Consider the following 24,419-nt stretch of genomic DNA (forward strand, 5'->3'; position numbering starts at 1 on the left):
AAAAAAAAAAATAAAAAAATATAAAAGTTTAAACACCCCCCTTTCGCTCAATTCAAAATAAAACAGTAAAAAAAAAAACACACATGCACATATTTGGTATCGCCGAGTTCAGAATCACCCGATCTATCAATATAAAAAAATAATTAATCCAATCGGTAAACGGCGTAAGGAGAAAAAAATTCTAAACACCAGAATTACGTTTTTTTGGTCACCGCAACATTGCAATAAAATGCAATACAGGGCGATCAAAACATTGGATCTACCCCAAAATGGTATAAATAAAAATGTCAGCTGGGCGCATAAAAAATAAACTCTCACCTGGCCCCAGATCACGAAAAATGGAGACGCTACAGGTCTTGGAAAATGGCGCCATTTTTTTTTAATTATTTTTTTTAAGGAAACTTTGGATTTTTTTTTCACCACTTAAAAAAAAAATAACCTATACATGTTTGGTGTCTACGAACTTGTAATGGCCTGGAGAATAATAATGGCAGGTCAGTTTTAGCATTCAGTAAACGTGGTAAAAAATAAACTATGGAATTGCACTTTTTTTGCAATTTCACTGAACTTGGAAATTATTTCTTGTTTTCCAGTACATGATATGGTAAAACCAGTCATATAGTTCAAAAGTACAACTTGTCCCACAAAAAATAAGCCCTCACACGGACCTATAGACCAAAAAATAAAAAAGTTATGGCTCTAGGAAGAAGGGGAGCAAAAACCGAAAAACCAAAAACGGAAAATGCTCCGGTCATGAAGGGGTTAAAGCTAGGTTTCATATGTGCCATTAAAATCGGACATGTGTTTTCCAAGCCAGAGATCTAAGGCTGATCTATCATTTATCTGGATTAATCATTGGCTTTTCTATGTGGAAATCATGGGAAATAAGTTGTATGCCACAGAAGAACCATAAGTTCCATGCACAATATTTCTAATGCATGTCAGTGGTTGCAGAAAAATTATACACATGTATCTAAGGTAGACTGCAACAGAATTTGCTATGGATTTTAACGTGAAATCCGTGATGAAATAGTTATCAAATCCGAAACATGTGTACATGCCCTAAATTGGCTTTAAATTGGCAAAAGTATAATAAGAACTTTGTTAACTAAATGTATTACATTAAAATATGAATGTTCTCAGAATGATAAAATAACTGGATACAATCGGTACACATTTGAGGTTTATATTGCCCACAGGTGTTTTGCAGCAACTTAGGTTCAAGTATAAAATTTTTATATAGTTCCATAAAAAAATATATAAATAAGAAAATTCATTTGCCATTGTTTCCGTCATGTGATGCACTGCTACATTGTGTTCTTACTGCTAAACAACATTATAAAAATTACTGTACAGTAACTAAAGAGAAGAGTGTAAACAGAAGACAGAAAGTGCAGGAATAAATCAAAGATGTGAGACGGTTCCACAAAGGATAGGAAAAAGAGCCAGAGTCCAGAGCAGCGGCTGCATCCATTGCATGCATTCAGTGCCACAGGCAGAATTATAAATAGGTCTTTTACTTGACGATATTTTTTGGTTTGGAGACCCTGTATCCGGTTTAGAGAGCCACTGGACAATGTAATTCTTCTTTAATGGATCAGAAGAGTTTCCTAAAACAAAGAATAATTCTTTGGTTAAACACATTTTTCATATAGAGTGAAATTATATAAAATGAATGTTTACCAAACAGGTGATGTGTGTGTGGTGATCTGGAGATAAACTATACCATGTCCTGTCAAGGTATCTCCAAGTCACAACAGACACTCACCATTCAGAAAGACAGCGGTGTGAGCAGCCTCTTTATAGCCTCAGCACCCCTGTTCTCTCCAGTATTAGATCAGATATACAGGATGGACAGCGGTGTGAGCAGCCTCTTTATAGCCTCAGCACCCCTGTTCTCTCCAGTATTAGATCAGATATACAGGATGGACAGCGGTGTGAGCAGCCTCTTTATAGCCTCAGCACCCCTGTTCTCTCCAGTATTAGATCAGATATACAGGATGGACAGCGGTGTGAGCAGCCTCTTTATAGCCTCAGCACCCCTGTTCTCTCCAGTATTAGATCAGATATACAGGATGGACAGCGGTGTGAGCAGCCTCTTTATAGCCTCAGCACCCCTGTTCTCTCCAGTATTAGATCAGATATACAGGATGGACAGTGGTGTGAGCAGCCTCTTTATAGCCTCAGCACCCCTGTTCTCTCCAGTATTAGATCAGATATACAGGATGGACAGCGGTGTGAGCAGCCTCTTTATAGCCTCAGCACCCCTGTTCTCTCCAGTATTAGATCAGATATACAGGATGGACAGCGGTGTGAGCAGCCTCTTTATAGCCTCAGCACCCCTGTTCTCTCCAGTATTAGATCAGATATACAGGATGGACAGCGGTGTGAGCAGCCTCTTTATAGCCTCAGCACCCCTGTTCTCTCCAGTATTAGATCAGATATACAGGATGGACAGTGGTGTGAGCAGCCTCTTTATAGCCTCAGCACCCCTGTTCTCTCCAGTATTAGATCAGATAGACAAGATGGACATCAGTGTGAGCAGCCTCTTTATAGCCTCAGCACCCCTGTTATCTCCAGTATTAGATCAGATATACAGGATGGACAGCGGTGTGAGCAGCCTCTTTATAGCCTCAGCACCCCTGTTCTCTCCAGTATTAGATCAGATATACAGGATGGACAGCGGTGTGAGCAGCCTCTTTATAGCCTCAGCACCCCTGTTCTCTCCAGTATTAGATGATAGACAAGATGGACAGCAGTGTGAGCAGCCTCTTTATAGCCTCAGCACCCCTGGTATCTCCAGTATTAGATCAGATATACAGGATGGACAGCGGTGTGAGCAGCCTCTTTATAGCCTCAGCACCCCTGTTATCTCCAGTATTAGATCAGATATACAGGATGGACAGCGGTGTGAGCAGCCTCTTTATAGCCTCAGCACTCCTGGTATCTCCAGTATTAGATCAGATAGACAGGGTAGACAGCAGTCTGAGCAGACTCCTCATAGCTTCAGGACCCCTGGTATCTTCAGCATTATTATTTATTTCTGTAGCACCATTGATTCCATGGTGCTATACATAAGAAGGGTTACATACCAAATACAGATATCACTTACAGTAAACAAACCAACAGCGATAGACTGGTACAGAGGGAAGAGGACTCTGCCCTTGTGGGCTTACATTCTACAGGAATGGGGAAGGAGACAGTAGGTTGGGGGGTTGCTGTAGCTCTGGTATTGTTGAGGTGGCAGCAAGCAAGGTCATGGCAGGCTGTAAGTGTTAGAACCCTCCTGTTAGTTTTTGCTATCTTGTGTTTTGCGGTCACGTGACCAGCTGCCTATATATTCCAGCTCCACCCTTCTGGCTTTGCTGGACTTCAGTGTTTTTTGCCTGTCTCTCTAGCCAGGTGCTTCGGTGCCTATCTCTGTCTAGTTCGCTTGGTCCTCTGGGACCTCTAGTACTTTTTGTCAGTTTGTCTTTTTGCTCTGCAACAACTTCTGTTAGGAGGTGTCCCATTTTTGTTCCAGTCCTTAGTTCTTTTAGGGACCCCTTCCTTTATTCTATAGGTCTCCGTTCAGACTAGCCGAGGACGAAGGCGGGTCTGTTCACAAGAAACAGGCTGCCCGCTACATCGTAGGGATTCAGCTTAGTCTTACTGTAGGGACAGCTTTTCCCATTCTTTCCTTAGTTTATGTTGCAGATCATAACAGTAAGTCCAGCCCCAAAGAAAAACTAAAAGGAAAGAAATTCGGGGATCAGTATGGTTTCCATCCTGGAGTTGGCTCAACGCCTGCAGGGATTGTCTCTGGAGGTGGCCGAGCTTCAGCAACACGTGAGTAGCTGTCCTGGAGAGCATTTTGTTGAACCCAAGGTAGGACTGCCTGATATTTTTTATGGTAAACAGCAAGATTTTTTTTCCTTTAAAAATGCTTGTTTGTCATATTTTCATTTGTGACCGAGGTCCTCTGGGAATGAATCACAGCGCATTGGTTTTATTATGTCACTTTTGCGCAAAGAACCACAGGGGTGGGCCTTTTCTCTCCAACCTAATGATCCGTGTTTAAGTTCTGTTGAAGAATTTTTTTCTGCTATGGGGCTATTATATGACGATCCTGATCGAATCTCATCTGCTGAATCAGAACTTAGACGTTTGAATCAGGGGTCAGATGATGTTGAAATTTATTGCACACACTTCAGGAGATGGGCTTCAGAAGTTAAGTAGAATGATTCGGCGCTGAAAAGTTTATTTCTTGCTGGTCTGAGTGAAAGGGTTAAGGATTTGCTAATTGCATTCCCTACACCTGAGACTCTGCAGGAAGCTATGCAGTTAGCTGTTCCTGTGGACAGGAGAATAAGGTCCAGGGTCAATGATGTAAAAAATTCTGTAACTTCAGGTCCTAGTTTCCAGAAAATCTGCTCTGACAGCGGAGAACCAATGGAGGTTGGGGCGATGTCACTCCGCTCTCAAGAAAGAGATCGGAGATTCGCCGAAGGTTTGTGTCTTTATTGTGGTAAAGCTGACCATTTGATTAAGTATTGTGAGCGTCGTTTAAGTAAAGAAAAAAAAAAAGGTCAGTTACGCCCGTATAGCTTGTTTACGCTCTGCAGGAGTGTTCCTTTCTGGGTGTACTACTCTGCAGGGAGATTTGATTGAATTTCAGGTATTTGTGGATTGTGGTTCAACACTTAATGTGATTGACAAAGGGTTTTTGGAAAAACTTAAATTGAAATCCAAACCTTTGTCATCTCCTATTTCTGTGGTTGCAATTGATAAATGTAATTTATTTATGTATTACTCACAAGACTGCTGCATTTCCTCTCACTATCAATGGTGTTCACCAAGAAATTTTGGACTTTTGGATAATTTGCCCTCTCCAGTTGTTTTAGGATTGCCTTGGTTAAAACTGCACAATCCTTTGTTGGACTGGTCTACTAATGTGATTAAGTCTTGGAGTCCGAAGTGCTATGATAAATGATGTAATGGTCGCATTGCGGCTGTGGAAAAAGGGGAATTACCAGTACCTATTCAAGATTTTTGGAGGGTTTTTTCGGAGGAGGAGTTGCAAGTTTTACCTCCTCATAGGGATTATGATTGCGCCATTGAGTTTGTTCCGGGTGCTACTCTTCCCAAAAGTCGCTTGTTTAATCTGACTATCCCTGAAAGAAAGGCCTTGGAGGAGTACATAGAGACTAGCCTGGCTGCTGGTCACATTAGACCTTCTAAGTCGCCTGTGGCAGTCGGATTCATCTTTGTTAAAAAAAAGGATGGCGGTTTACGTCCATGTCTGGATTTTCGTGAAATTAATAAGATTACCGTACGCAATTCCTACCCATTGCCGTTAATTCCTGACTTGTTTAACCAGTTAGTAGCCAAGTGGTTCTCAAAAATTGATCTCCGAGCGGCATACAATTTGTTACGTGTGAAGGAGGGTGATGTATGGAAAACTGCTTTTAACACTCCGGTAGGTCATTTTGAGAATCTGGTGATGCCCTTCGGTCTTACCAATGCACCTGCATTTTTTCAGAACCTTATTAATGACATCCTGAGACCTTTGATTGGTAAGAATGTGGTTGTGTATTTGGATGACATTTTGATTTATTCACCAGATTTAGAGTCCCATTGACAGACTGTATGTGAAGTTTTACAGTTATTGAGTGATAATTCACTCTTTGGTAAACTGGAGAAATGTGAGTTTGCTGTGCAGAAAATTAGTTTTTAGGGACAGCTTTTCCCATTCTTTCCTTAGTTTATGTTGCAGATCATAACAGTAAGCTTGTTTGAAGAGGTGGGTTTTCAGGTTGTGTCTGAAGGATCTAAATGCGGAGGCTAATCGGACGTGTTGAGGCACAGAATTCCATAGGATGGGGGATATTTGGGAGAAACCCTGGAGGCAATTGGGTGAGGAACAAATAAGTGTGGAGGAGAGAAGGTGGTCTTGGGAAGACCGGAGATTACGTAAAGGAATATATCTGGAGATTAGTTCAGAGATGTATGGAGGAGAAAGGTTATGGATGGCTTTGTAGGTCAGTGTTAGTAGTTTGAACTGGATACGCTGGGCAATTGGGAGCCAGTGAAGGGATTTGCAAAGGGGGGTAGCAGAGGAGTAGCGAGAAGTGATGAACTAGTCGCGCAGCAGAGTTACGGATGGACTGGAGGGGTGCAAGAGTGTTAGAAGGTAGGCCACAAAGGAGGGTATTGCAGTAGTCAAGGCGGGAGATGATGAGGGCATGCACAAGCAGCTTAGTAGATAGAGGGTTGTGGAAAGGACAGATTCTGGAAATATTTTTGAGCAGGAGGAAACAGGAGGTGGTGAGATCTTGGATGTGGGGTTTGAAGGACAGGGCAGAGTCAAGGGTTACTCTGAGGCAGCGGATTGCAGGTATAGGGGAAAGTGTGATGTTACTTATTGTGATAGAATGATCAGGTGGGGAAGATATGGAGGATGGGGGAAAGATGAGTTCAGTTTTGTCCACATTGAGCTTGAGGAAGCGAGAAGAGAAGAAGGAGGATATGGCTGATAGACATGCTGGGATTCTGGACAGCAGAGAGGTGACATCTGGGCCACAGAGGTACATATGGGTGTCATCAGCGTACAGATGATATTGGAAGCCATGGGATTTTATGAGCAATCCCAGGCCAAGGGTATAGATTGAGAAGAGTAGGGGTTCTAGGACAGAGCCTTGAGGGACTCCAACAGAGAGGGGGCGGGATGAGGAGTATTAGATCAGATATACAGGGTAGACAGCAGTGTGAGCAGCCTCCTCATATCCTCAGCACCCCTGGTATCTCCAGTATTAGATAAGATAGACAGGATGGACAGGGGTGTGAGCAGCCTCTTCAAAGCTTCAGGACCCCTGGTATCTCCAGTATTAGATCAGATAGACAGGGTAGATAGCACTGTGAGCAACCTCTTCATATCCTCAGCACCCTTGGTATCTCCAGTATCTCATTGGGGGCAGGTGTCATACCCAACCAATGTAATATTGAAGACCTACTGTATCTAAAGAATAGGTCATCAACATTAGATACCTGGTAACCTTTAACTTGTATTAATGTTTACTAGTGTTGAGCACTAAAATGCTCAGGTGCTCGAAGCTCGGGCCGAGCTCGCCGTGATACTCGAGTGCTCGACCTAAGCAACGAGCCCAATGTTAGTCTATGGGAGACCCGAGCATTTTTGCTGCGGCACCCCCGGCAATCTGTAGAAAGCCTAAAAAGTGCCCAAAACTATAGTGACAGTGCTCAAAAAACATGGGGACAGCATGGGGATGGCTCCAGGAAGCATTTCTAACCCCCAGGTCGCTGCTGTCAACAACGTGGTCAGAGGTATTAAGCCACTTTTACGGGCTCACAATAAAATGTTCAAAAACGAAACTGAAACGGTTTTCCAGTAAATATGTTAAGGAACTTCCTTTCCAGGGTAAAGACTTGTGTATAAGGTAAAATAAATAACCAAAAACTTGGGCTATGTTCACAAGTAGCATTTTTTTATGTGTTTTTGCACTTTTGTATTGCTTTCAACCGTGACAAATGCATTCACCGGGAAATGTTATTTTAACATTTTACAATCTTATCTGGCCATGTACTGTGTGACACATGCATACAGTGCTGAAAAGACATGGGAACAGCATGGGGAAGACCACTGGAAGCATCTCTGACACCCAGGTCACTGCCTAAAAGTGTGCCCATCAGAAGTGATCCTTGCTGCATCAGAAGATGCAGACTTGCAACTATCCCCGTGCAAGTCTTTGTCCCAGGGCAGTGTTCAATTGTACCTCCCCCATTCCTTGCAATACAAGCGCAAGTATGCAGCCTGCCACCCACCCCCAGGCTGCAATACCATACTGCTAGCTTGCTTGCACTACAAATTGGGCCTTTTAGGCATGTGGAGGTGGAATCTGGCCACCACGTCATGGCTGTGTCGGCGGCCTGGTATCCATACTCAGTCCCCAGCAGCCCGGCGGCCGGGTGTCCACGCTCAGTCCCCAGCTGCCAGGGAGTGGCCGGGAGTCCATAAACAGTCCCCAGGTCCCCCGCGGACGGGTGTCCACACGCGGTCCCCAGCCGCCAGGGGGCGGCCAGGTGTACATAAACGATTTCCAGCCGCCCCTATTTTTCCTGTCAACTTCCCCCCACACACTTTTCTTAGCCCGGCCTGCTTTAGGGCAGCATTGGACGAGCCCACCAGAGAACCAGACTCCTCTGGTGGGCCCTGGCTTCTCCATCAGGGGAGTTGAGAGTGCCAAGGTGAGGAGCATGATGATGATAGAAGTTAGCATCTGCTTTGTTTTCTTGGAATGCAAGCGTAAGTGTGCAACCTGCCACCCACCCACCCTCAGGCTGCAATACCATACTACTAGAGTGCTTGCACTTGAAATTGGGCCTTTTAGGCATGTGGAGGCGGAATCTGGCCACCACGTCATGGCTGCGTCGGTGGCCTGGTATCCATACTCAGTCCCCAGCCGCCCGGCGGACGGGTGTCCACGCTCGGTCCCCAGCCGCCAGAGGGCGGCCGGGTGTCCACACATGGTCCCCAGCCACCTGGGGGCAGCCGGGTGTCCATAAACGGTCCTCAGCCGGCCCTATTTGAAGGACAGCCTAACCACAAACACGTGGACAAGTGAATGTGGCCAGGGATGGTTCATCTCACGCCTTCACACTGGGTTAATATTGTGGAAGCTGGGACACAGTTGGACACTGGGATGCAACACGTCCTCCAGACATAGAGGATTGCGGGTCCTGGGTCAATCAGGCTTCAACACAAACTTCAAAAGGTAGACAGCAGCAGTGGTCGGCCTCCTACACAACGAGTAAATTATTCATGTTCATGAGGCCATCCATCTCCTTAACTTTCTGTTCCTTGGAATGCAAGCGAATGTATGTAGTAGTGGCTAGGCCTGAGATGGTCAGCGTTTTGGCACATATCCTACCTCCTCCGAGGATTGCTGGATGTTTTCCTGCTACTATCCCAGTTCTATGACTCCCGTTAAAACAAAGCTTCAGGTGATGAATGATGGATGAGGTGATGGCAAAGGAGAAAGAGCAGGAGGAACAGGGACCATTCACATCAATATCAGGCCAGTCAACCACACATGTCTTGTAGGATATGTTTCTGTACCAAAAGGAGCGGTTCGGCTACACAGTTATAGGGCATACAGTGAGTGCAATGCCTACCAAAAATTTCGAGGCACTCCAATGCCCCTTGGAAGTGACATGGAGTTCAGAGGGCCTTAACTAAACCGTTTTTTCCATTTATAGCAACTGGGTCTCCTGTGCACTGTTGGCCTAAGCAGTGAATGGAAGGCTTTGCAAAAATTATGAGGAACTGCAATGGCCCTTGAAACAGACGTGGATTACAGCATACAAAAAAACTTCTACCCATTATTGGGAAGTGGGTCTCCCTTAGTGTTCGCCTATGCAATGAAAAGCAAAAGCTGACTAAAATTAGGAGGAAATGCAATGCCCGTTGGAAGAGTCGTGGAGGTTAGAGTTAATTAAAAACAACATTTCAATGCCCCTTGGAAGAGCTGTGGAGTTCAGAATGGTTTAACAAGACGGTTTTAATGCCCCTTGGAAGAGAAGTGGAGGTCGCAGTAGCTTAACAAGACGGTTTTAATGCCCCTTGGAAGAGACATGGAGGTTGCAGTAGCTTAACAAGATGGTTTAAATGCCCCTTGGAAGAGACGTGGAAGTCGCAGTAGCTTAACAAGACGGTTTTAATGCCCCTTGGAAGAGACGTGGAGGTCGCAGTAGCTTAACAAGACGGTTTTAATGCCCCTTGGAAGAGACGTGGAGGTCGCAGTAGCTTAACAAGATGGTTTTAATGCCCCTTGGAAGAGACGTGTAGGTCGCAGTAGCTTAACAAGACGGTTTTAATGCCCCTTGGAAGAGTGGTGGAGGTCGCAGTAGCTTAACAAGTCGGTTTTAATGCCCCTTGCAAAAGTTACATAGTTACATAGTTAGTAAAGACGAATAAAGACTTGCGTCCATCAAGTTCGACCTGTTAGTTCTGTAATTGGTAAAGTTGATCCAGAGGAGGGCAAAAACCCCAAATGATTTAGCCAATCTTCACCTGAGGAAAAATTCCCTCCCGACTCTGAAACCAGCAGTCAGAATAAATCCCTGTATCAACCTACTATTTTATTCTATTTTTAAGTATATGCAGAAATCTGCCTGGTATCTAGAAATGCATCCAGTCCCCGCTTGAACTGGTGTAGTGAATCCGACATTACCGTCTCCTCACTCAGTGAATTCCATATTCTCACTGCTCTTACCGTAAAGAACCCCTTCCTATGCTGGTGCTGAAACTTTTTCTCTTCCAGTCTTAGTGAATGCCCTCTTGTTACCGTAATATCCCTCCTTTTGAACAAATCCCGGGCAAGGTCTCTATACTGTCCCCTAACATATTTGTACACATTTATTATGTCCCCCCTCAACCTTCTCTTTTCCAGGCTGAATAGTCCTAGTTTTGCCAACCTCTCTGGGTATTGCAGTCCCTCCATTCCCCTTATTAATTTTGTTGCCCTCCTTTGTACCTTTTCAAGCTCGTTTATATCCTTTCTATATATTGGGGCCCATAACTGAGCACAGTATTCCAAGTGTGGTCTGACCAGAGCTTTGTACAGTGGAAGAACAATGTTCTCATCCTTTGCAGCTATACCTCTTCTGATACATCCCATTACCCTGTTTGCCCTTACAGCAGCGGCCTGACTTTGGGCACTCCAATTTAGTTTGCTATCAATCAAGATGCCCAAGTCCTTCTCCATCTCTGAATTCCCCAATGATTTCCCATTCAGTGAGTACTGGTGACTTCCATTTTTCCTTCCCATATGTATGACCTTACATTTCTCCTCGTTAAACCTCATTTGCCATTTAATGCTCCACCTACCCAGCTTATCCAAATCCCTCTGTAGGTCTTCACTGTCCTCTTTTGTATTAATTGTTTTACAAAACTTTGTGTCATCTGCAAATATTGATATTTTACTATTTATCCCGTTGACTATGTCGTTAATAAAGATATTAAATAACATTGGGCCTAGTACAGACCCCTGTGGTACCCCACTAGTGACGCTTACCCAATCTGAGTATATTCCATTTATAACCACCCTCTGCCTTCTATCCTTTAGCCAGTTAGCTACCCACTTGCAGACATTTTCCCCCAGCCCCATCATTCTCATTTTGTATACCAACCTATTATGTGGCACGCTATCGAACGCTTTTGAGAAGTCGAGATACACGACATCCACTGGTTCCCCCTGATCTACTCGAGAGCTAACCTCCTCGTAGAAGTCAATCAGGTTAGTTTGGCAGGAGCGATTCCTCATGAATCCATGTTGGTTCGGGGTTAATAGATTATTAGCATCAAGATGCTCCATAATTGCCTCATTAATAAAGCCTTCAAAAATTTTGCCCACAACGGACGTCAGACTCACCGGCCGATAGTTTCCGGCGTTACTTTTTGCTCCCTTTTTGAATATTGGCACTACATTCGCCTGTCGCCAATCAAGTGGTACAGACCCAGTCTCAACAGAGTCCTTAAATATAAGATATAACGGTCTATCACATTACTTAGTTCCCTTAGTACCCGTGGGTGTATGCCATCAGGTCCTGGTGATTTGTTTATTTTAATGTTACTGAGGCGTTTCTGTACCTCAACTTGGGTTAGATTTGTCATACTTAGTGGAGGATTAAGCTTGTCACTTCTCATTTCGCCTGTTAGTTCTTTTTCCTTTGTGAAAGTTGACGAAAAAAATTTATTTAATAGATTAGCTTTATGCTCATATTTCTCTATGATTTTGCCTTCTTCACTTTTTATCGGTCCAATATTATCCGATTTAATCCTTTTACTATTTATATACGTAAAGAACAGTTTGGGATTTGATCTACTTTCCCTAGCAATACGTCTCTCTGTTTCCTCCTTTGCTATTTTTATTTGTTTTTTTGCAGGTTCTCGTTTTTTCCTTGTAACACATTAGTGCCTCCTTGCTGTTTTCCTGTTTTAATCTCTTGAATGCCTCTTTTTTGCTATTTAACGCCCCTTTTACATTCTTATTCAACCATATTGGTTTCCTCTTATTTCTGGCCCTTTTATTCTCATACGGTATATACCACTCGCACTGAGTATTCAGAATTATTTTGAAGGTTTCCCATTTACTATTCGTATTTCCTTGATTAAGAACTGTTAGAACCTTGCTGTTAGGTTTTTTTTCCTTTGCTGGTCACATGACCTTGTTGGCCTATTTAGTCCTGCTCCGCCCTTCTGGCTTTGCTGGACTTCATTGTATATCTACTTTCTAGCTAGCCTGTGCTCTGTATCTAACTCTGTTAGTTTGCTTGGTCTACGGACCTCTATGTTCTATCTATTTTGTTTGTTCGTCTGTCTGCTACTATTTCTGTTAGGAGGTGTCCCATATTCCTCCCAGTCCTTAGTACTTGTAGGGATTCCCTCCCCACATCTATAGGTCTCCGTACAGACTAGATTAGGACTTTAGCAGGTCTGATCGCAGGATCAGGTTCCCTGTTACATCGTAGGGATTCAGCTGAGTCCTATAGTAGGGACAGATCTCTTTCCTTAGCTTTGGTAGCAGAACATAACAGTAAGTCCAGCCAGCAAATTCTCTAAGGAAAGATTTTTCTGTTCCATCATGGTGTCGGTTCAGGATTTGGCTCATCGCCTGCAGGGACTCTCTCTGGAGGTGGCCGAGCTCCGTCAGCACGTGAGTAACTGTCCTGGAGCACATTTCTTGGAGCCTAAGGTATGTTTGCCGGATTTATTTTTTGGTGAACACCGAGAATTTTTTTCATTTAAAAATGCTTGCTTATTGTATTTTCGTTTGAGACCTAAGTCCTCTGGGGATGAATCCCAGCGCGTAGGGTTCATAATGTCACTTTTGCGCAAAGAGCCTCAGGAGTGGGCCTTTTCTTTGCAACCTAGTGATTCATGCTTCAGATCAGTGGATAGTTTTTTTTCTGCTTTGGGACTATTATATGATGATCCTGACCGTGTCGCATCAGCTGAGACTGAGTTGAGACGTTTAAAACAAGGATCGGGTAATGTGGAAAAATATTGTACACATTTTCGTCGTTGGTCCACTCAAACAGGGTGGAACGATTCTGCTCTGAAAAGTCTATTTCTTGCTGGGCTCAGTGAAAGGGTTAAAGACCTGCTAATTGCTTATCCTACACCTGAGGATTTGCAACAGGCTATGCAATTAGCTATACGGGTGGATAGAAGACTGCGTGCTAGGGTTAATGAGAGCAAATCCTCTGCTATGTCAGTTTCTGGTTATGATAATGTGTGTATTAACAGTGGTGAACCGATGGAGATTGGATCGGTGGCACCTCGCTCTCAAGAAAAAGACCGTCGTTTTTCGGAAGGCTTGTGTTACTATTGCGGAAAATCTGGTCATTTGATTAAAGGCTGTGAGCTTCGTATGAAGAAAGAAAAAAAAATGGTCAGTCACGCCCGTATTGCCTGTTTAAATTCCAAGGGTGTATTTTTAGCTGCTTCCACGATTGCTCAGAAAAAATTGATGGAATTTCGGGTGTTTGTTGATTGCGGGTCTACACTGAATGTAATTGATGGGGGATTCGTGGAAAAACTCAATTTAAAACCTGAACCTTTATCATCCCCCATTGCTGTGGTTTCTGTGGATGGCTCCCCTTTGAAGAATATTACTCTCAAGGTCTGTGAATTTCCTCTCACTATTAATGGTGTTCACCATGAGAAATTGGATTTGGTAGTGTTGAATAACTTGCCTTCTCCAGTAATATTGGGTTTGCCCTGGTTAAAATTTCACAATCCTGTACTGGATTGGTCTACCAGTGAAATTAAATCCTGGAGCCATAAATGTTATGACAAGTGTTGTAACGGGCGTATTGCAGCTTTGGATAGGGGAGAATTGCCTGTTCCTATTCAGGATTTTTGGAGAGTTTTTTCTGAGAAAGAATCGCAGGTTTTGCCTCCCCATAGAGACTATGATTGTTCTATTGAATTTGTCCCTGGAGCGACTCTTCCTAAGAGTCGTTTATTTAACCTTACTATTCCTGAGAGGAAGGCTTTGGAGGAATACATACAGACAAGCTTGGCCGCCGGTCACATTAGGCCCTCTAAGTCTCCTGTGGCGGTTGGATTTTTTTTTGTAAAAAAAAAGGACGGCGGTTTACGTCCTTGTCTGGATTTTCGTGAGATTAACAAAATTACGGTACGCAATCCTTACCCACTGCCATTGATTCCTGATCTGTTTAACCAGTTATTGGGGGCCAAGTGGTTCTCTAAAATTGACCTTAAGGGGGCATACAATCTGTTGCGCATGAAGGAGGGTGATGAATGGAAGACTGCTTTTAACACTCCTGTGGGTCATTTTGAGAATCTGGTTATGCCTTTTGGTCTTACTAATGCTCCTGCATTTTTTCAGAATCTGATTAATGACATCCTTAGACCTTTGATCGGTAAAAATGTGGTTGTGTATTTGGATGACATTTTGATTTATTCGCCAGATCTGGAGTCTCATTGGCGGAGCGTGCGTGAGGTATTACAGTTATTAATGGACAATTCGCTTTTTGCTAAGCTGGAGAAATGTGAGTTCACTGTACAGAGAATTAGTTTTTTGGGCTACATTATCTCCAGCAAAGGTTTTGAGATGGATCCGGTTAAGGTTCAGGCTGTGCAGGAATGGCCTAGGCCTATTGGTTTGAAATCGATACAGAGGTTTTTGGGTTTCGCCAATTACTATAGAAAGTTCATAAAAAATTTTTCTAGTATTGTCAAACCTCTGACTGATCTCACCAGGAAAGGTGCTGATGCGGTTCAGTGGTCTTCTGAGGCCATTGAAGCTTTTGTGTATCTCAAGGAGAGGTTCACCTCTGCTCCCATCCTTATGCAGCCTGATGTTACTAGGCCGTTTTTGGTTGAGGTTGATGCTTCCTCTGTGGGGGTTGGCGCAGTATTGTCTCAGGATAACGGGGATGGATTACATCCCTGTGCCTTTTTTTCAAAAAAATTTTCGGAGACTGAATTGAATTACGATATTGGTAATCGGGAATTATTGGCTATTAAACTCGCATTTGAACACTGGCGCCACTTCTTGGAAGGTGCGGAATTTCCCGTTCAGGTTCTTACGGATCATAAAAATCTGATATATCTTGATGCTGCCAAGCGCCTGAATGCCCGTCAGGCTAGGTGGGCACTGTTTTTCTCGCGGTTTAATTTCTCCGTTACTTACATCCCTGGTACTAAGAATGTTAAGGCGGATGCCTTGTCTCGCAGTTTTTCTCCCATAGTCGGTGCTGAGAAAGAGGAAAACATTTTACAAGAAGGTGTTGTGATAGCTGCTTTAGACTCCGTTTTGGAAGATGAGATTCTTAAAGCTCAGGAGAATGCCCCATCTAACACTCCTCATGGGAGGTTGTTTGTGCCTGGGACCTTTAGGAGAGATTTGTTTGTTGAGTGTCACGAATCTCGGTTGGCAGGTCATCCCGGAATCTCTGAGACCAAGAGACTGGTGGGTCGCAGTTTTTGGTGGCCTGGATGGCAGAAGGAAGTCATTAAGTGGGTGCGCCAATGTACTATATGTGCTAGATCTAAGTCCTCACATACTCCTGCTGCGGGGTTGCTTTGTCCTTTGGAGGTCCCCAGTGCTCCTTGGACACATTTGGCTATGGACTTTATAACTGACCTTCCCCCCTCTGAGGGTTTTACTGTCATCTGGGTGGTCGTGGACCGTTTTAGCAAGATGTGTCACTTGGTTCCCTTCGTCAAACTGCCCTGCGCTAAAACTCTCGCTAAGGCCTTTGTCAAGGAAATTGTCAGACTTCATGGCGTTCCTACTGACATTGTTTCTCATAGGGGTCCTCAGTTCGTGGCTCGTTTTTGGCGTGCCTTTTGTGACAGGTTGGGAATTCATTTGTCGTTTTCGTCCGGATATCATCCTGAATCTAATGGCCAGACAGAAAGGAAAAACCAGGATGTTGAGCAGTTCTTGCGTTGTTTTGTGGCAGACAATCAAGAGGGGTGGTCTGAGTTTCTGCCACTTGCCGAATTTGCTCTGAACAATCATACATCTTCTTCTGCTGGTTGTTCGCCTTTTTTTTGTTGTTCTGGGAGACATCCGTCGTTTGGGTCGTTCTCCAAGTTGGGATCTGCCGTGCCTGAGGAGGAGAATTTTTCCGGTGATTTGGAAAGAGTTTGGACGGATGTGCGTGGTAATCTTCAGGAGGCCAACAGAAAATCTAAAGACTACTTTGATAGGAAACGACAGGAGGTTTTGTTCGCTGTTGGTGACATGGTTTGGTTGTCCTCTAGGAATCTGCGGTTGAGGATTCCTTCTAAGAAATTGGGTCCCAAGTTTGTAGGGCCCTTTAAGGTGCTTCAGGTTGTCAACCAATCTGCTGTTAGGTTGGAGGTTCCTACCTCCTGGAGAATTAATCCGGTCTTTCATGTCTCTCTGTTAAAAAAAGCTGTTGTGTCGGATGGTGACGCCTCTGCCTCTGTTCCTCCGGTGGTGGAGGACGGGGAATATGAAATTTCTCGCATCCTTGACTCTAGACGGTATAGAGGTAGTTTGCAGTATCTTGTGGCCTGGAAAGGTTTCGGACCCGAGGATAACTCTTGGGTGAGGTCAGATGATGTTTCCACGTCCAGACTTATCAGAGCGTTTCACAGGAGATTTCCTGATAAGCCTGGTCCTAGGGGATCCGGAGGATCCTCTTAGAAGGGGGGGTACTGTTAGAACCTTGCTGTTAGGTTTTTTTTCCTTTGCTGGTCACATGACCTTGTTGGCCTATTTAGTCCTGCTCCGCCCTTCTGGCTTTGCTGGACTTCATTGTATATCTACTTTCTAGCTAGCCTGTGCTCTGTATCTAACTCTGTTAGTTTGCTTGGTCTACGGACCTCTATGTTCTATCTATTTTGTTTGTTCGTCTGTCTGCTACTATTTCTGTTAGGAGGTGTCCCATATTCCTCCCAGTCCTTAGTACTTGTAGGGATTCCCTCCCCACATCTATAGGTCTCCGTACAGACTAGATTAGGACTTTAGCAGGTCTGATCCCAGGATCAGGTTCCCTGTTACATCGTAGGGATTCAGCTGAGTCCTATAGTAGGGACAGATCTCCTCTCTTTCCTTAGCTTTGGTAGCAGAACATAACAAGAACTTTGTCCCAGTCTATAAGTTGAAGGTTTTCTTTCAGCTGATCAAACTTCGCCCTCCTAAAGTTTAATGTTTTAGTTGTTCCCTTATTGATAACCCTACTGAAGGGCATTTTGTAGTAGTGGAGGTCGCAGTAGCTTAACAAGACGGTTTTAATGCCCCTTGGAAAAGTGGTGGAGGTCGCAGTAGCTTAACAAGACGGTTTTAATGAACCTTGGAAAAGTAGTGGAGGTCGCAGTAGCTTAACAAGACAGTTTTAATGCCCCTTGGAAAAGTGGTGGAGGTTGCAGTAGCTTAACAAGACGGTTTTAATGAACCTTGGAAAAGTAGTGGAGGTCACAGTAGCTTAACAAGACAGTTTTAATGCCCCTTGGAAGAGCGGTGGAGGTCGTAGTAGCTTAATAAGATGGTTTTAATGCCCCTTGGAAGAGACGTGGAGGTTGCAGTAGCTTAAAAAGATGGTTTTAATGAACCTTGGAAAAGTGGTGGAGGTCGCAGTACCTTAACAAGATGGTTTTAATGCCCCTTGGAAGAGACGTGGAGGTCACAGTGGAATAAAAAGACAATATCAATGCCCTTTGAAAATGTGGTGGAGGTCGCAGTAGCTTAACAAGACGGTTTTAATGCCCCTTGGAAGAATGGTGGAGGTCGCAGTAGCTTAACAAGATGGTTTTAATGCCCCTTGGAAAAGTGGTGGAGGTCGCATTAGCTTAACAAGACGCTTTTAATGCCCCTTGGAAGAGCGGTGGAGGTCGCAGTATTTTAAAAAGACAGTTTTACTGCCCCTTGGAAGAGATGTGGAGGTCACAGTGGAATAAAAAGACAATATCAATGCCCCTTGAAAATGTGGTGGAGGTCGCAGTAGCTTAAAAAGTCGGTTTTAATGCCCCTGGGAAAAGTGGTGGAGGTCGCAGTAGCTTAACAAGACGGTTTTAATGCCCCTTGGAAGAGTGGTGGAGGCCACAGCAGCTTAACGAGATGGTTTTAATACCCCTTGGAAGAGCCATACAGTACAGCAACTTAAAAACATTATTCCCATTATTGGGGAGTGGGTCTCCCATAGTCTTTGCCTATGCCTTCCAAGCAAAAGCTGCCAAAAATTAGGAGGGAGGAACTTGCAATGCTGACAACACTGACCAAGGTCACCCTGATGGTATAGTGGTGGTGGAGGCTGAGGATAAGGAAAAGAGCAAAATACAGCCGAAATGAGGAAGCGTATACCCATGTGTGGGTGTGAAGCGGTGCATGGGAATACACCTCTCGAAATAACACAGTGGATTTGACTTTATGTTACTCTGCTGTCATTTGGTGGTGATGAGGAGTCTGGCCTAATCCAGCCCTTGTTCATTTTGATAAGGGTCAGCTTGTCAGCATTGTCAGTTGACAGGCGAGTGCGCTTATCAGTTATAATTCCCCCAGCGGCACTAAAAACACGCTCCGATAACACGCTAGCGGCAGGGCAGGCCAGGACCTCCAAGGTATACAGAGCGAGTTCATTCCAAGCGTCCAGCTTGGATACCCAATAATTAAAAGGTACAGAGGAATCACGGAGGACGCTGGTACGGTCGGCAAGGTACTCCCTCACCATCTTTTGAAACTTTCCACTCCTTGTGAGAGTACCCCGCGTCTCAGAGTCTGTAAGCTGGGCGGGTCTCAGAAAACTGTCCCAGAATGTTGACAGTGATCCCCTGCCTCTGCTGGATTGGAGTTGCGTCTCTCTCGCCTGTACGCCTTGGTTGGTCAACGAACTGTGACCTCTGCCACTAGCGTGTTCAGATGGGAATTTTTTTTAACAGTTCTGCAGCAAGGGCCTTCTGGTACTGCCCCATTTTTGTAGACCTCTCCACCTCAGGAATAAGAGAGTGAAAGTTCTCCTTGTAGCGGGGGTCTAAAAGTGTGACCCACCAGTAATGACTGTCACCCAACATTTTGACAACGTGAGAGGTCACGGTTAAGGCAGCGTAACATAAATTCAGCCATGCGTGCCAGACTGGTAACGGGCAAAACTTCCGTGTCCTCACCAAGATGACGACTGACCATGCTCTCCTCTTCCTCCTCCTCCCCCTTGTCCTCAGGCCACTCACGCTGAACCGACGGTATGCCAGTTGTACAGGTACTACCGTCTACAGCGCATGATACCAGCTCCTGTTCTTCCTCCTCCTCCTCTCCCTCATTGTCCCCCAATGCACGTTGGGATGAGATGAGGCTGGGCTGTGTGTAATCGCCCGCTACAGCTCCTTGATCCATCTCATCATACTCTGGCGGTAATGCCTCCTCTTTAATTCTCTGCAGAGAACGTTGCAAAAGACAGACAAGTGGGATGCTGATGGTAATGATGGCGTCATCGCCACTTACCATCTTGGTGGACTCCTCAAAGTTTGTCAGGATGGTACATATGTCAGACATCCAGGTCCACTCCTGAGGTCTTATGTGTGGAGTCTGACCTGAATATCGACGGCCTTGTTGCAGCTGGTACTCCACAACTGCTCTCTTCTGCTCACAAATCCTTTGCAACATGTGGAGGGTAGAGTTCCAACGTGTGGGGAAATCACACACCAGTCGGTGTGCCGGAAGCTGCAAACGCTGTTGCAACACAGCAAGGGCGGCGGAAGCTGTAGCCGACTTGCGAAAATGAGCTGACAGGCGGTGTACTTTGACGAGCAGATCTGGCAAATCGGGGTACGATTTAAGAAACCGCTGAACCACGAGGTTAAGCACATGAGCCAGGCATGGTACGTGTGTGATCTCGTCTCGCCTCAGAGTCGCCATCAAGTTAAGGCCATTGTCACACACGACCATGCCTGGATGTAGGTTCAGTGGTCTCAGCCACAGATCTGCCTGCTCTTTCACAGCTGTCCACAACTCACAAGCAGTGTGAGGTTTATCACCTAAGCTTATGAGTTTCGGCACAGCCTGTTGCCGCTTGGCTGAGGCAGTACAGCAGTGCTTCCAGCTTGTAACTGATGTGGTGATATCTGAGATGGAGGCTGAACATGAGGAGGAGGAGGATGATGAGTTGCAGGAGCTGTACACTGTGGGGGCAACTCTGACTGACATAGGGCCTGCAATCCTCGGTGTGGGGAGGATGTGTTCCGTCCCAAGGTCCGACTGGGTCCCGGATTCCACTATGTTTACCCAGTGTGCCATCAAGGAGATGTACCGTCCCTGGCCACAAGCACTTGTCCACGTGTCCGTTGTCAGGTGGACTCTCCTAGTAACTGCGTTGTTGAGGGCACGGCAGATGTTTTGGGACACGTGCTTGTGTAGTGTGGGGATGGCACACTGGGCAAAATAGTGTCATCTGGGGACCGAGTACTGAGGGACGGCCACCGCCATAAGGTTGCGGAAGGATTTGGTCACCACCAGCCTAAAAGGCAGCATTTCCAATGCAAGCAGTCGTGTAATGTGCGAATTTAGGACTGTGGCCTGTGGGGCATTGGCTGCAAATTTGTGCTTTCGTTCAAAGGTCTGGGATATGGACAATTGAACGCTGCGGTGGGACGTGGACGCTGTTTCTTGAGAAACTGCCATAACAAGTGAAGACTGAGAGGAGGGGGCATCTTTGCACGCAGTATGGACAGGGGATTGCCTTGCACACACAACAGGGGATTCTATTACACGCACAACAGCGGAAGAAGCAGTGGTGACACCTGCTGACACTTGTCGTGGACCCTGGGGTTCGCCCCACAAAGTCGGGCGCTTTGCTGCCATGTGCCTGATCATGCTGGTGGTGGTCAGGCTGGTAGTTTTGTCACCCCTGCTGATGCTGGCATGGCAGGTGGTACAAATGGCCTTTTTGGGGTTATCAGCAGAGTCTTTAAAAAAATTCCAGACTCTGGAAGACCTACCGGTTGTACTGGCAACGTCCCTCGTGTTGGCGTTATGGGGAACTGTTGCTCGCCTTCTGTGTGTGGCCACCACACTGCTTCTTCCTGCCTGTTGGGGTACTCTGCCTCCCTCCCCCTGTGTGCTGCTGGCCTCGCTCTGCGTGTCCTCCTGCCATGTTGGGTCTGTTACTAGATCATCCACCATCTCCTCCTCTTCCACTTGCGCACCACGATCCTCCTCCTCACTTCGTGGCAATTGTGTCTCGTCATCGTCCACCTCTTGTGACAAATTGCCAGCATCAACTTCCTTTGGCCATGGCTGTTCAAATATTTGGGCATCGCTACATGGTATCTCCTCTTCCACCACTTTAAGCGGAGCAGGCGAGGGGCACAAATATGGAAATGAAAAAGTGAACAGCTCTTCAGAGTGTCCAAGTGTGGCATCAGTTGCTGTCTGACGACACTCGGCATCGTGGGAGGAAGAAGCATCAGGGTGAGGAGGAGTATGCGGTCGAGATTCGAGGCTGCTAAAACTGGACCGTGTGGAAGACAGACCGGAGGTGGTGGTGCCCAGGTAACTGGAAGTATTATCTGCTATCCAATTAATAACCTGTTCACATTGATCAGCTCGCAATACTGGTGTTGTAGTGTGGTTCCCTAGTAATTCGGTCAAGAAGTGGGGGCGAGAGGATGTGGCTGTTGGTTGTGGCACATTTTCACCTTGGCCACGGCCCCATCCTCTATATGCACCATCACCAGAAAGTCCAGTTCCACATCCCTTGCCACGCGCTTTGCCCATTGTAAATTAAGTAAAATAGCTTACACTCGCACTTTCAATGGAATAAGGGTAATAAAAAGGAGATTAGAACCGTTAAGAGGAAAACCACAGTTCTATTTGTCTGGCCTAGACCAGAATCTTATAAACAGATATATTTGTGACTGAATAGACAGGGAGACACTATTTTTTTTTTTACGTAAAACAGGCAAAAAGCTGGATAATACAGAGATTTGAACCGTGGAACTGTAAAACCACAGTTCAAATTTACTGGCGTATACCAGACTTTTTTTAATAGACATATTTGGGGCTGAACAGTCAGCGACACACTCAAACTGTTTTTTTATGTAAAAAAGGCCCAAAAGTGGATAATACAGAGATTTTAACCGTGGAACTGCAAAACCACAGTTATATTTTTCTGGTCTACACCAGAATCTTTCATACAGATATATTTGTGTCTGAACAATCAGGGAGACACTATTACTGTTTTTCTTTAGGGAAAAATACCAAAAGCTGGATAATACAGAGATTTGAACCGTGGAACTGCAAAAACACAGTTATATTTTTCTGGCCTGCACCAGAATCTTTCAAACAGATATATTTGTGTCTGAACAATCAGGGAAACACTATTACTGTTTTTCTTTAGGGAAAAAATACCAAAAGCTGGATAATACAGAGATTTGACTCGTGAAACTGCAAAACCACAGTTATATTTTTCTGGCCTACACCAGACTCTTTTAAACAGATATATTGGTGTCTGACGAGTCAAGGAGACACTATTACGGTTATTTTTTATGGCAAAAAATACCAAAAACAGGATAATACAGAGATTTGACCCGTGGAGCTGCAAAACCATAGTTATATTTTTCTGGCCTAAACCAGACTCTTTTAAACAGATATATTGGTGGCTGACCAGTCAAGGAGACACTATTACAGTTTTTTATGGCAAAAAATGCCCAAAACAGGATAATACAGACATTTGGCCTGTGGAACAGCAAAACCACAGTTATATTTTTCTGGCCTACAACAGAATCTTTCAAATAGATATATTTGTGTCTGAACAATCAGGGAGACACTATTACTGTTTTTCTTTAGGGAAAAAATACTAAAAGCTGGATAATACAGAGATTTGAAACGTGGAACTGCAAAACCACAGTTATATTTTTCTGGCCTACACCAAACTCTTTTAAACAGATGTATTGGTGTCTGACCAGTCAGGATGACACTACTACTGTTTTTCTATTACTATTTTTCTGGCCTACACCAGAATCTTTCAAACAGATATATTTGTGTCTGAACAATCAGGGAGACACTATTACTGTTTTTTTTTTACAGAAAAAAATACCAAAAACAGGATAATAAAGAGATTTCACAGATATATTGGTGTCTGAACAGTCTAACACACACTCAATTTTTTATTTTTTTTTTTGGGGGGGGGGGGGGGGGGGGAATACCAAAAGGTTAATAAGACGCGTATTTGGTCAGTCTGACTGAGGAAAAAAATAAATAAATACAGGATTTAGATGAAAAAAAAAATAATTTTTCCTGGTCCCTCAGACCGGGGTGATAAGTCCAGCAATTTGACCAACAAGAGCACACAGGACTGTAGTGCAGCGTTTGCTGGTATAACCACTGCGTCTCCTATACAGCCTGCCTCCCTGCCTGATATCTGGGATGGATATTAGTCCTGAGAAGGACTGTTTGTTTGATTTGTCAGCCTTTAGAGACCCTATACTAACTATTTCAGAGTATAAGTCTCTCCCTAGCTCAGCAGCACTGACCCTACACTGTCTGATCCGGAGCGACTGTGCACAAGATGGCGGCGCCCGGTTTTAAATACTCCAGGGTACGCTGTGCGGCCAACCAATCACTGTAATGCCCACAAACAACATGGCTGCGGCATTACAGTGACTGGCTGGCAATCCCTGCATGTTCATTGGCTCTGTAAAGAGCGCCAAACGTGCAGGGCGGAGACCCGAGCTCCCGCCCGAGTAACCTGGAAATGCTCGGTGCTCGCCGAACATCCCGAGTAGTGAGATGCCCGGGCGAGTAACGAGTGTTATGTTCTGCTACCAAAGCTAAGGAAAGAGAGGAGATCTGTCCCTACTATAAGACTCAGCTGAATCCCTACGATGTAACAGGGAACCTGATCCTGCGATCAGACCTGCTAAAGTCCTAATCTAGTCTGTACGGAGACCTATAGATGTGAGGAGGGAATCCCTACAAGTACTAAGGACTGGGAGGAATATGGGACACCTCCTAACAGAAATAGTAGCAGACAGACGAACAAACAAAATAGATAGAACATAGAGGTCCGTAGACCAAGCAAACTAACAGAGTTAGATACAGAGCACAGGCTAGCTAGAAAGTAGATATACAATGAAGTCCAGCAAAGCCAGAAGGGCGGAGCAGGATTAAATAGGCCAACAAGGTCATGTGACCAGCAAAGGAAAAAAAACCTAACAGCAAGGTTCTAACAGTACCCCCCCTTCTAAGAGGATCCTCCGGATCCCCTAGGACCAGGCTTATCAGGAAATCTCCTGTGAAACGCTCTGATAAGTCTGGACGCGGAAACATCATCTGACCTCACCCAAGAGTTATCCTCGGGTCCGAAACCTTTCCAGGCCACAAGATACTGCAAACTACCTCTATACCGTCTAGAGTCAAGGATGC

The 24,419-nt window shown here is 44.9% G+C and overlaps 1 protein-coding gene across 3 annotated transcripts in view; it reads right to left on the reverse strand.

Annotated features, from left to right (window-relative positions):
- Positions 1-24,419, reverse strand: part of LOC141164392 (A disintegrin and metalloproteinase with thrombospondin motifs 2-like) — an 837,082-nt gene that overhangs the window by 39,377 nt on the left and 773,286 nt on the right. For 2 of the 3 annotated variants that reach the window (XM_073649564.1, XM_073649563.1), the window contains exon 21: positions 1,521-1,610. The exons of the other annotated variant lie outside the window; for it this stretch is intronic. In XM_073649564.1, coding sequence (XP_073505665.1) covers positions 1,521-1,610 — 90 coding nt within the window. The remainder of the gene's footprint in view (positions 1-1,520; positions 1,611-24,419) is intronic. 3 annotated transcript variants of the gene reach the window in all.

Source organism: Phyllobates terribilis, unplaced genomic scaffold, assembly GCF_046119375.1.
Source record: "Phyllobates terribilis strain yellow unplaced genomic scaffold, ASM4611937v1 Scaffold_10__3_contigs__length_209671492, whole genome shotgun sequence".
Taxonomy (NCBI): Eukaryota; Metazoa; Chordata; class Amphibia; order Anura; family Dendrobatidae; genus Phyllobates; species Phyllobates terribilis.